At 41.7% G+C, this 13666-nt stretch overlaps 1 protein-coding gene across 1 annotated transcript in view; it reads right to left on the bottom strand.

Annotated features, from left to right (window-relative positions):
- The window catches only part of GABRR2 (gamma-aminobutyric acid type A receptor subunit rho2), a 31886-nt gene extending 19287 nt beyond the window's left edge, over positions 1 to 12599 (bottom strand). The window contains exons 1-3 of the mRNA XM_061460300.1: positions 11186 to 12599; positions 7909 to 8015; positions 769 to 836 (exon numbers count right to left, since the gene is read on the bottom strand). Of these exons, the coding sequence (XP_061316284.1) occupies positions 769 to 836; positions 7909 to 8015; positions 11186 to 11544 (534 nt within the window). The 5' untranslated portion in view covers positions 11545 to 12599. The remainder of the gene's footprint in view (positions 1 to 768; positions 837 to 7908; positions 8016 to 11185) is intronic.
- Positions 12600 to 13666: the final 1067 nt, after the last annotated feature.

Raw genomic sequence — 13666 nt, 5'->3', positions numbered from 1 at the left:
CAAGCTTCCTTGTTTTAATCAAGATGTTCACCATAGTAAAAACTATCATCTAAAGCTCTTCCTTTAGGTCTTCATGTTTTGTGTAGACTAGTGCCTCCCCTTGCTGAGAACACCTTGTAAACCTGCTGAGAGTTAGCAACTTCATATGTTTCTTCCTCCTTTTTATTTAATAAAGAAACGAAGATATTAAATCACAATTGAACTTGGCGCAAATTTCCTGAACAGCATCATTGGTGACTGAAAGCCTGTTCCCACACACCAAATTCCACTGTGGCAGAGGCAGTTCAGGCACTCACACACCCTGGTGAAGTTACTCCCAGCGATGAAGAAGGAGCAGCTCCTCCTCATTTATGTTGCCAACTTAATTTTCTAGTGTGCCTCCAGAACTCTGCATTTTAAACAAATGAACTCAACTGTTCCCTAAGGAAGAAAACTTGCAGTGAGCGTGGCTTGCGTGAACTTCACCATGTACCTTCAAACCTTCTGAGGCAGCTGCTTGTATTTTTGGTTGTGATAGATCCTTCATAGCACTGATTATTCTCCCAGTTAAGGTCCCTTTTTCTATCATACTTTTGATCCTTACCCGAAGATACAAAGATGAGCCTTTGATCACCTGGTGTTATCAAGTATTTGGTTCTATCAACCTCTCTGAATTTGCCAAATGCTGCCATTACTTTCACCCAACCAGTAGTCTGACACCCACAGATTTCAAGTGGGAGGGTTTTTTCATGACTAGAAATAACTGAGACTTAAAAGAGGATTACGCACCATGTCAACCTCAGAAATACTGTCCAAGCTTTCAACTTGCACATCCACCCCAACAGGAATTGCAGGGCCTGTAGAAGAATGAGATTTAGATATGTAAATAACTGCTCTTTTATGTAACCTGTATTTAATTAGCACTATGAGGTGGCATGGCAAACATTTCTGAACTTACATCATTCGTTTCTGTCCATGATTCTTCATGTGGGGGCTGGAGGAAGAGTCAGTGAGTAAACATGTAAGGCCCCTTTGAAACACTGCATTATCTTCCCCTTGGCATTTGCTGCAACACTGACTCTCTGCCCTGCTAATCCAGAGCCTGGATGAAATGTTTGCATATGTTTACAAAAATTGAACCATCCCACCATAAACCTTCGGCCTTTATGAACAAATTTAGCCCAAGAACAGGCGACTGAGAAGAATAAGCTGCAAGCAATGAGCTCTTCCTTGGGGGTTTCTCATTTCCTATCAACAAGGCAAGTTACATTAATCTTTGAAGAGCCCACCACCATTTTGATTTATATGCCTCACTGATATTATTACTTTTACATAGCTTTAAAAGTAGCAACTAGACAATTCACAAAGATTAAATAAGCATAAAATAACTTGTAATAAATACACACTCCTTTATTACTAGAAACCCTGTATCAAAATTTCATTGTAGACTGCTGCTCAGCACCACCATTTCCAATTTAAATGAGTGTTGCCCCCAGCAATGAAACCAAAACATGGCTAACCCAAGCACTCTTAAATGGCTTTCAGAGACCATATAGCAGCCCTCAAGTACATGAAGGGGTCTACAGGAAAGCTGGTGAGGGAGTTTTTATGAAGGCATGTGGTGACAGGACAAGGAGAAGTGGCTTTAAACTGACAGAGGGTAGATTTAGATTGGACATTAGGAAGAAATTCTTCCCTGTGAGGGTGCTGAGGCACTGGCACAGGTTGCCCAGAGAAGCTGTGGCTGCCCCATCCCTGGCAGTGTTCAAGGCCAGGTTGCACAGGGCTTTGAGCAACCTGGTCTGGTGGGAGATGTCCCAGCCCATGGCAGGGGGTTGGAACTGAATGAGCTTTAAGGTCCCTTCCAAACCAAACCATTCTGTGATTCTGTGATTCATTGACTCCTAGATGCTTACAAACACCTATGTATCACATTGAGACACAGTTCTGCACTTCATGCTTGAAAAAATGCCAGCAAATATTTGCTCATTCTTATTGATGTCTTGGTGATGTCTGTCCAAGCTGCAGGTTGTATGCAGGAAGTTTTACCTGGGGAGAAATTCCAATTAATCAGCACTCGGGTGTTTCTCAAGAGCCCAGAGACTTTGGTAAGGTTTTTCACTCCCATTACATGAGCCTATCTTGTTTTCTTTCAGTGGCTGACTTATTACAAGGAATCACTGGAGGCCAAGGAAATTCTCACCCTGGTAGTGTTCAGTTTCCCTTCCTCCAGGTATTCCCCGAAACTCACAAAGCCCCAGTCTGCACCCACTGATGAAATGAAGGACAGGTTGTTACAACCATGTCTAGCAGCAAGGCTGAGAAGTGCTGAAGATTGTTTCCTTCTTACACACAGGGTTTCACAACCCAGGTGTGCTCATTCAGCAGGTGAGAACAGTCTTCAGACCCCTCCCCAAATTACACAGGGAATGACTCTGAGCAAAGGGTGAATCTGCATAGAGGAGCGGACTGAGGTTGCTGTGGGACCTGCTGTAAGACTGTTCAGCTCACTGACCCACCGAAAATTAACCCCGCCACAACAAGCAGCAGCAATTGGGCTGTTTATTTCCTAGACAGTGACTTGAATCAGCCCAGGAAAAGACCTGTCAGGTGGCCAAGTATGTCATCAGGGCCAGAGGAGACAGGCAGGGAGGGGGTGGCCGGTCAGAGAGCCCTCTGCCTTTGGTGGCACCAGCTCAGCTCCTGGGACCGTAACTGCCTGGGGCTCCAGGTGCTTTGCCAAATTCCCCATCAAATTCCACTAGGGATGAGCAAACAAAAACCTCTTTATTGACAGGGAGCAGAGGATGAGGAAGGTTCAAATCGAAAGGGAAACAAACAGCTGAGATAGTATGTGACACACTAATAGGTAGCCTAGATTATCCCATTAAATGTAAAAAAGCCCTCATTAGGTACCTTTTCCTTTTCATAAACAATATTTTATCAGTATTAATTCTTTCCTCAGAGAGAGGAAATAGAGAAGGATCAGCTTGAAGAATTACAAGCAGCAAAAGACCTGAATACTGGACCACTGGAGAGCTCTCAAAGCTCAGTGTCCTCTCTAGGATGTTCACTGCTGGGTGGGAAGGTAAATGGATCCTTGTGAAAGCTGTGGAGAAGAGGAAGCAGTGCTGCTTTGCTCAAAGACTGGAGCCCAGCAGAGCTTTTCAGCTCATACTTCAAGGTCTCTGGAAAGTGTCAGGCAAATTCATGCGATTATTCAAATTAAACTTGAGCTCAAGTATTTATAGATCAAGGTCTAGAAAAAAAAACTGTATAACCTTCAACAGAAGCATTTCTTCCAGAAAACATGTCAACATCCATTATCTCCGTCACTGTCATAGCAATATCTTGCGGAACACACATCCTAATTCAGCAGGACTGATACAACCAGAAAGCAAACCCCGCACTCCTAAAGAACTTCATAAAAGTCACAGAATTCCACTTGCAGCATGGAGATGAACCCACGAATAAACTATTTCCCTTGCATCTCAGCACAGTGGCAGCTTCTAAGCAAGCTCAAGACACTTGCACAGTCATTAATAAATTTGACAATACAGAAGCCGGAAATAGAAAACAGGAGATTTTCCTTCCAAAGGAGATATTTATATTTGCATGTTGAGAAAGGATTTAAGTGACCTGAAGCACAATCTGGGGCTGACGGGAGTGCTTGTGCTTTCTGTTTTATTGCGCAGTATGCATTAGCCCCACAATTTCTGCATAAGATTTACCTGGGACATGATGCAGCACCCTTGCATCTTCATGCTGTAAAGGTAGCGCCTGCCAAAACTGCATCAGTAAATTCCTGCATATCAGTGTCCTTGCCTCAATATTTTGATGCAAGCACAGTAAGGCAGAGCCTTATTGCCTTGAGGCAAGGCAATAGTTTGATTTGAAAATAGTTTGAATAATTTTGAATAGTTTGATTTGAAAACTGGGGTATTAAAAACATTCTCAGGAGCCAGCCTGTCAGAGTGTTTGTGGCTTTGTGTGTCTTTATTTCTTTGCCAAGTTCACAACCGGTTGTCCTGCGGATCAGCGGCAAGAGTATTCCCTCATTTCTCTTTCCCCTGCATTAAGCTGCTCTGTTTTGTGACAGACTTTTCAGTGAAAGCCATTACTTATTCAGCTTAGGTGCTGCATGTAGAAAAGGTGATGTTCGGAATACTTTTAGAGAAGACCCACTGCATCTGCATTCAGTGGTTGTACAAGGAGAACAGACAGTCCCAGCAACTCTCCATTTTGGGTGGGTTCTGGCACTGACAAGACTTTGTGGCTTGTGCCTTGTTTCTCCTTGCAAAAACTCCAGTTTGAATGCCAAACTCTGCCCCAGGCTAAATGGGACGTCTGGTCTGGGGCTACCCCCTGCAGGGAACACAGGAGGTTTCCACAAGTCCTGCTCAGGAATGACTGAAGAAGGTGCCCAGCGTCAAAGCATGTCATACCCCAGTGTGTCTCGGCACCTACACCCAGCCACTGAGGAGCAGCATGAAAGCTGCAAAGAGTGAATCAGTTCCCAGACAGAAACAGGTACTGGACACAAGCATGGGGGTTATTTTTAACAGGCTTTGGAAGATAGGGAAGAGCATGTACCATGGAAATGCCCGGAGTCAGTTTTCCACTCCAGCTCTGAGACTAAACCTTTGTGACATCTCTATTTTTTCTCTTTGGCAGTGATTTCAAAGGCTCATTGTTTCCTCTCTGTCCCCTCATCTGTCTTTGAAGGAGTGAGGCAGATGTAGGCCCTGAGATAAAAATATCTGTGTGGGAAACAAGCAGGTTTTGAGATTTCTTTGCTGTCAGATATCTAGTGTGTACCCAGAGAGGCTTGCAAATGTCCATCAGAGATCCCATGTCTGCAAGCTGCAAAAGTCTTCAGTGTTTCTGCATGTATGTGTGTTTGTGTATATATTTCTTTTTTTAATGTATACATATACATATGTATATATATGTTTAGGACCTCTTAGGTGTGGGTGGCTTCAAGGCAGCCACCACTGAGATGTGCTCATTAGCTGCAGAAGGTTTCTTTCCTCTGCATCTCTCTGACGGCTGGTCATCCAAGGAGAAGCAAGCTTTATCCCAGCCCTTGATATGAACACTAAGTGAACTACATCATAGGCTCTGTTCACCCCACTGTTCATCCACCCTGACAAAAACGCTGCCCAGAGAGGGCAGCAAGGACCAGCTGATGTTAGGCTATTAGGCTATGAAGAAATATAATAAAAGTGCAGCATTAGTCTGCTCCTCAACAAAGGAGATACAGCTATTTTAAGTATCAACTAAAGCCGCTTATTCACAGGCTCCCTGTAAAATACGAGATGTCATAGATGAAATGCTTAAAATGGATGTTTAAGGAAGACAGCAAAACAAACATTTACATAATCTTTAGATATTAATATTTGTAAATAATACCTGAACATCTGCTAGCTAGAACAGGGTCACTAACATGGAGATAACTCCGTAAGGGTCAAAAACAACTGCTGTCCATTCTAGCGTATGGAGGCTACCTTGAACGTCGGCAAAGCAAAAAACTTTGTCATTCCCACTGTACCCAATAGCCTGTCTCTAATGGGCTGAAAGCAGGCAAGGCAGCCGTGCTTACTGGGCTGTTAATAACACAACTTACACAACATTTGCTTGCTCACTGGCAAACATACTTTTTCTTGAAAACCCCTTCACCTTTCTCTAATGTTTTTCCTCTGTTTCAGCTTGCATAACCCCAGCCTGCTCTGTCCAGTGCTCAAAGCTGTGCCGAGCTGGCAGCTTGCTGACTGTCCTCTGCAGACCAGGAAGAGTCACTGCGGCCAGCATAAAGCAGCTACATCCCCTTTTTAGCTTAAAGCTCAGTGGTGAAGCTGTGGGCTGGTCCACCAGAAACATTGAAGGTTAAGAGCTGCCCATTACTCCATTAGGCTTGGGAACCATCATATCTGGAGTACTGAGTTTCCTTGTAACCTAAAGTCACTCACAATTTCCTTATGATATAATTTATGTTTTCCAGAGCTGAGTTGCCTTTCCCAACTTCACCGTAACATCACAGGCCCAGTGCAACCCCATGGGGCTGGGCTCTCCATTAGTGTTCCTCAAGCTGCTCTCACAAGGCAGCAACCAGTTAGTCACACACATCCCACGAGCTCCCCTACTCTGCTTTTGCAGTACAAAAGCCTTTTCATCCTATGCAGGTCAGACCACGGCAGTTTGACTGGCACTGCTGCAGCTACAAACTGGAAAGACTCACAGTGCATAACAAATCACTGTGACTGCCTGACGAATAACATTACAGAAGAGGATCACCTCCTACCAGACTTTTGTTTTCTTTCCCTTACATATTTTTCCATCTGGCTTATATCTGTCACTAAAAATACACGGCACAGTTCTGAAGCTGTGCAAGACCTGTGGCACCCGAGCTATTGCTGTGACTGTAACTCATGCTTTCCAAGGCTGGAGCCTCAACAAAGCCATAGTGCTCCTTATCACATTCAGCTCCTGCACAGCTTTACTCATACCCCAACTTTGTCTCCTGTAGCTCTGAAGATAAAGAGGTTTTGATCAAAAATTAAAGAAATACTATGTTTTTTCTTTATAAAGAAGGCTGTTAGGATTTTTCTCAATAGGTTTTTGGTCAGAGTGGTAACAGCTTCAGTGAGGAGGGATCAGCACTTCCAGTCTGTCCACGCTGGGCATTCAGAAGCCATCAACCAAGCCCCAAAAAATGAAGTTGGCTTTAAAAAAAGATTAAATCTGAAAACCTAACTCGGCATCCTCAACTTTAACAATCTGGGTTTCTCAGGGTTTTGAACCTTTTGCTTTGAAGCTTTCCTCTGCTACCTAGAAGACCAGCAAAGTTCCCTCTCTGACACCAGCACTGTTTTTTGCCTGCTGAAGAGAAAGCCTGATCCTTTCCTGTTGGGACAAGCAGAGTTTGTCACTGGCTTTACTGGCTGGAAAAACCATTTACAGTTAAAACCAACTCTGTTCAACCTAAAGTCACCAAGACAAACAAGGATCCCATAGCGGTGCTCTCTCTTTGAGCTATTTTTCTCTGCTTGCTCTATTCCCTTGCATTTTAGTATGACAAAACATGGTGTGGACGGACACCCTCAGTGAGTCACTCAGTAGTGACTGCCATCTCATGAGCTGGAAAGAGGCAAGTATTTGGGATTCTCCTCCTTCCCACTGCCATAATTTACAAGCTGCACATGGTCCTGTCCATTCAGTGCCTGCAACTACATACAATGCATGCTGTATCTGTCCTTGGGGCTAGCCGGGATGCTCCTCAGCACCAGAAACACCATCTCCCAGAAACATCAGCACCAGCCTCGTAGCAAGTAGTGAAAATGCTCGGAAGACAATGTATTTGCAGCAAGATAATTAAATGATAGTGGCTCCTATCTGAGTGGAGAAGAATGAAGCCAAGAAAAGTTACTGCTTCAAAAGCAGCCACAGGAGCTTCCCAGACTGCTCTCTTTAAAGGCCATAGGGAGAGAAGAGGAGGACAGAGAATCTACAGGATTGCAAGTAGCTTGTTACTTCGCAGTTTGATCACATCAGCTGAAAAGCTCATTGCAATGTCCCAACTACAACATTAAAACCCACACCCCATTCACCTTCTCAACAGACTGAAGCATGGACTGGCACATCCTGAGCTCTGGGGAGCACTAGCCAAAGAAGAGCCAGCTTAGCAACAGGAAGGGTTGTAGGAGCTGTACAGAGCATGGAGGGCTGTGAGCTGTGAGGCTGTGAGGATGAAGCCTTTCTGAACTGCCTTGAACATCTCCTAAAACCACCCAAGCCCTTTCTCTTCACACTGGTGCACCTGGCCAGAGGTTTGCGGTTGGTTTTTTTCATTAATTAAATTACTTTTATTTAGCTAATTAGGTTGTATTTAATTAGATGAGCATGAAATCAAGACAACTGCTTTATTCTCACCTCCAAAAGCTGGCCGCATGGTGAAGTCGTGGTCATCGACCCTGAGAAGCTGCTCTGTCTTTCCTTTCCAGGTTTTGGTCACGTCGTGGTTCCTTTTATAGATGTGACTGCAAAAGACAGCAATCGCGTTGGTCTGACACCTCTGTGCCCGAGCAGCACTCTGCGGCCAACCTCTGCCAGCCCAATACCAGAACCACTGGAACAGCTGCTTCGTGGGGCAGCCCCAAGGAGGAAGAGGGGTTGCTTCGGTACAAGTAGTTTCTGTGCTTTGTCTTCTGACTTTAAACAATGACAAACCCACCCATTTCCCTCCACAGCAGCAGGAAAAGAGGGTTTTTACCTAGGAAGGCAGCAAGAGCTGCAACGCTGCACTTTTCCGAATACTAAAAGGGCGGAAATACTCCTCTAACTTTTTATTTGAGAGATTCTACGATAACAGTACAACAGGGACGACAAGAAGTTTAACCAACCATTCTGTTAGTTGTGAGTCCTGGATTTTGTGCACCACTTGGCAGCCTGTACATCAGCACGAATGCCCTCAACTTCATGCAAATAGGTGTCACCAATATCCTTCACCCAGTTTTGCAATATAAACGACAGAGAATGACAGATCCCTGGAAAATGTGAAAAAACTACTATCAAAGTACAAAGCCAGGAGTTGTTACTCCATGAGCATGCTCCAGTTTCCTATGCAAAGCCCGGGCTCTCCAGAGCATAGTGTGAAGCTGCACCGGGCAATGACCACAGCAATGATGCACAGGGCAGTTATTTCTTTAAGTCATACTTCAATTTGTAGAGGAGTTGTTATCAGGGAGGTGGGGGATGCAGGAGTAATGGGAAATTAAACATGACAGCTTCTAATTAAGCAAACGTTACCCATTCAGCATGCAGACTGAATACCGCTTGTAAGGAAAATAACACGTTGCAGCTCAGTATTAACGTAGAACAAAGGGAAGAATTAAGGATGCACAGACAGCACTTAACCTGGCACTTCTTAACTTGGGTTCCTACTTCCACAGCCCTAACCTGCCTTTTGCCATATTCCTTTCCCATGCAGGCACAGGCTCAACAGTGCACTTCTGCGTACACTTAGCAGATTACTGTCTCACTGCCTGCAGGACCAGGTACCCAGGCCCTCAAAGCTCCATGGCAAAGAACCTCTATGCAGCATTCAAGTAATGAACTGCAGAACTGAAGATGTTCTGCACTTGCACAACCCAAGCTAGCTTCTTGAAATCAATATAAATATCACCAGATCAGGCTGCTGTATCACCTTAAAGGACACAAAATGTCAAACTTATTACATGTAGATTCCCAAACATCAGAATGCATTTTCTTGGCTAATATGTTTACTGTAAAATTTACTGTACTTCTTGTGGTAAGGCAGCAAGAGAAATACTAAATAGAAAATGTGATGAAATTATTAAAAAGGACACTCATTTCTTTTACATGATTAAAGAAACAGCATAGGAACTGGTTTTCATTTCCTCTTACTAGAAGAGTCCACTATTCACTGCTGGTTTAGACACAACTATATTCTTTTTATACATAACTGGGAATTTGAAATATCAATGTCACTACTCAATACAGTTTTTAATATTGCAGAATTTTCTGTATTTAAAACGTCATTCACATTTCACAAAATCATAAAATAATTACGGTTGGAAAGGACCTTAAGATCACCTAGTTCCAACTCCCCTGACATGGGCAGGGATGTGCTAAAACTTGATTTCATATACTTTCAAAGTATATTGCATATGAAATGCGTATATATACATATAAATAACGTGTGTGAATATATAAGGTATATAGTTGCTCAGATTCTACCTAGCTGTTCATTGAAGCCATTATTCCACGGGAAACCAAATAATAGCAGTCATTCTTTACAGTAAATTAATTTATAGAAATTATTTCAGCAGTGCTTTGACTTCCACTTTATCACAGCTTCCTAACAGCACTGTAGAAATTGTATATAATTTTCAGTGTTTAAATGACGTATCAAAGATTCAAGCAATTGTAACCCAGAGAATGGCATCACTCTGGGGCAAAAGAATGATTTATACTATTTTGGTCCTTCAAAGTAGACGATCTCTACTACATGTGAATGGTTTGCAAGGAAATGCTACTGCTGAATCCCCTGCATTCTCCAGAACAGAGATTTGGAAAAAACTTCAGAGTTAAATGAAAGATCTCATTCCATAACAGCAATTCTATGGAAATCAGTGGTAAAACTTCAGTTGGCTTTAGGATTTCAGGATCAGGTCATAGCTGTTTCAGCTTTATAACATTTACGTCACTAACAGCATATGCTACTGTAGATTCTCAATAAGTAGTATAAACCAGAGCACATTAGGTATTCTTTGCTTTCAACTATATCACAACATTTCATTGCAAGATGTTCAATTAACAACACTCCCTATAAAAGTATTGAGTGTTAAACCAAACAAATGAATGAAAATAAATTAAACCATGGAGGTTTACAGCCTTAGTGAAGCCATTTAATAAGGTGGATTAACCCAATTTTATTTTTGAGCCCTTCGAACAATGAGCAGTCTTGTAAGATATAACTACCACTGGATGACATAACTACAAAAAAGGATAACATACTTTGGACTGTCTGACAGGTTTGGAAGATTATCTTTTCTAATGTAAACCGCTGGTCAAATCTCAGCAATAGTAAATCTAATAAACTTTACTAAGACCTTTAACTCTTTCCTGTGCCTTTGCTGGACTTTAAAATGTAGTTCTTCAAAATGTGCTTTTGATTTTATGATCCCAGGATAACCTCCAGGGATTTATTTCTTATTAATCAGTATCATGCATGCTAACCGTCATTCCCACCTCAGATTGTTAGAAAATAACAGGCAACTTTAAGTGAAATAAGTAGCACAGATATTCCAGCAAGCAGGGTAAATAATGTGCTCCTGAAACAGTGCTGAAACAGTGTGTAGATTTGAACATCTCTATTAATTGCAGCTTCTCTACATTCTCTCAGTAATTCACATATAGGGCTAAGAATACATTGACCACAGTCCATGCTGAAGCAGTCAGCTTCTCTGCAAAACCTTGCCTCACTAAGAGTTAACTAACATTAGCATTAAATGCATCCATTTACAGTTAAAACTGGTTATTCTATCTGAGACTATTATAAAAACATATATGAAGCTGCTTCCACATACACTGCACACAAAAAGACACAGACAGGGCAGATCTTAAGGTCTGTGTAGTATTTGTAACACTGCAGGAAAAGAAACACAGGTGGTTTAATAACCTTTACCTTGCCCTCTGCACATCCAGCTGGCTTGTCCACCTTCTCCTCCTGTGCTTTCTGCTTTCCACAAGAAGAACTAAGCAGAAGATTAATAAAAGCAGTTTTGCAAAATAAGGCATCCTGCTGGTAACAGGAGCCGGGCACACTCCACTCCAGTAACCTCCTGCAGCACCAGTCCCCCCGGCTTTAAACATTGAATCAACTCTTAATTCCGGTGTTGCGTGTTCGCCGGCAATCGGCGGCAGAAATGCTGCCTTCCCGACGTGATGCTTTTGACAGGCTTTCAGGGGCTTCTCACTCCCAGCTTTTCCCTCATCACCACTTAACGATTGGCCATTACTCATGAAGTTTGCCTCACCAAACATTTCCACTGGGTCCTAAAGGATATTTACTAAAGCTGTTACGTAAAAAAAACACCCGCAATTCTGCACGCCGGCTTTTTGCTCAATCCCCTAATCTCAGAACAGGGCTATCCTCCTGTAGTCTGTATAACCAGGCTGTCCCTGTCCACCAGGCTTTCCAGATTTTCTGCTTCTTTGCATGGAATCTTTTTCAACTGGAAGGCACCTGTGCCACATTTCAGACATCTATATAATTGTAAAACATATATGCTTTGATGGTTTTATAGCAGCTGAGATTTTATTTTCTGATTCAGCCTTTTTATGCCATTGAAGATAAAAAGATGAGTTATTTCCTCTGAAAATGACTACTTTATTTACCATTAACTTTCAAAACACATAACCCCCAAAGTATCTATACATGCAATCGACTCTACATAAAGTCACCATTAATATTTATTTTTTCAAATAGGTATTTGCAGAATCAGGCATTTGTACTTTCATTAGAGAAGATGGAAATAAAAATGAAGTTACAAAGCACTGTTTCTTTAATCGCAAAGAGGAGGTTGTTTTCAAAAACCACATAACACTTATTTCCCTCATAGCCACTTCAAAGGGCAATGCAGACTGCGCCTGTGGATTCTGTGGCTTTACTAATAGTCAGTGTGTGGTACAGGTACCAGAGCAAAAGTTTGCGCGGCACAGCAGTGAGGCTCTAGGAAAAGAAAAGCACTTTCAGAGCAAAGCTTCCAGAGGAGCTAGAGAGTCAAAACCCAGCACAGCTGCCTTTTGGATCAGACCTCTTACCAGAGCTCTCTTCCATGTGCCCAGGTTTGCAGTACTTTAACAGAACAGGTATTCAAACAACGTATCGCCTAGGAAACACGGTACTTGTATTCTAGAGGCTACAGACTCTGGAGAGGCATTCTGTGGGGTTTGGTGTGTTGTTCTGGGGGTTTTAACGTCTAATGAGATGATATACAAATTAGGTAAAAACATCAATATACATCAGTATATTGACATCAAGTTGTTTTGCAGCACAATATGCAAGTAACTGCTGAACTGGCTGAACAAACTACATAGTTCTGAAAAGGTCAGACAGGAGTACTTTTGATTTTTGTTCCATTGTACCTGCAAACATTATAAACAATGCACCCGAAGAGCTAAAAAAAAAAAAAAAAAAAAAAAGAACTTGGTTATTTGGATTTTGGTTTTTCTTTCCCTCATTTTCACACCACTCTTGGATACAGTGGGCTTTCCTTATTTTAGAAGTTGTTATAGCTACTTTAATATTCCGAAACACTAGTACACGCTATATATAACAAAATCATTTCTGCTGAGAAACAGGATAAGAATGTCACTTAAATCAGTGCTGTCATGTTTGACAGCAATGAAATGGAAGTTAGCTAAATTTCACTGCCTTTGAAATAAACATGCTAGAATGCACTTAAAGCTGAACAATAATACAAGAAGAAAATTATCCCACTGATTGCTTTCTTCTCTCAAAACCCAAACAATTGTATGTCTATTGCTTGTATATGTGCTTTCAGAGCATTCATTAATATTACCAGCTCTTTTTTTCATAATCTAATAATAAGAAAGCCTTTGGGTCCAATAATCATTTTAAATTAAAAAAAAAAAATACAAACCACAAACAACAAAACATGTGCAGGAAAAACCACACACACAAAGGCTATGTGATACTTGAAACGTATCTGAAGAGTGGCTTGAAACTGTTTATTACTACCGGGGTTTTAATAAATATTTCTCTTAAACGTGTTCATATATATGAGAGTTTAACAACATTCAAATATTCTTTAGTAAATAAAACCACATATGAAACATTCAGTTCAACACTTTATGTGTATTTCTGGTATAATTAAAAGACAATAGCTCTGGGTAAATAATTATATTACATATTTATAACTATCGTGAGAATAGACATGTTTTATATAATCTTCAAATTTAAGAAAACAAGATATACATTTGAGACTATTAGAAGAGAACATTCAAATCTTGTGGAAGATTATCCGATCTTTCTTCCAAAATATAAAAACCAAAATACAAGTAGCTTTCTGGCCCCTTCTTACCTCCCCTACAATCCTTTTCCCCTTTCACACACACAAAGCAGCATCACAACCAATTTGCA

The sequence above is a fragment of the Pezoporus flaviventris genome, unplaced genomic scaffold (genome assembly GCF_033815535.1).
Source record: "Pezoporus flaviventris isolate CSIRO_AGI_PZ_B2104156 unplaced genomic scaffold, CSIRO_AGI_Pfla_v1 ptg000031l, whole genome shotgun sequence".
Lineage (NCBI taxonomy): Eukaryota > Metazoa > Chordata > Aves > Psittaciformes > Psittacidae > Pezoporus > Pezoporus flaviventris.
The sequence above is the reverse complement of the archived record's forward strand: the minus strand, read 5'-3'. Positions and strand labels throughout refer to the sequence as shown.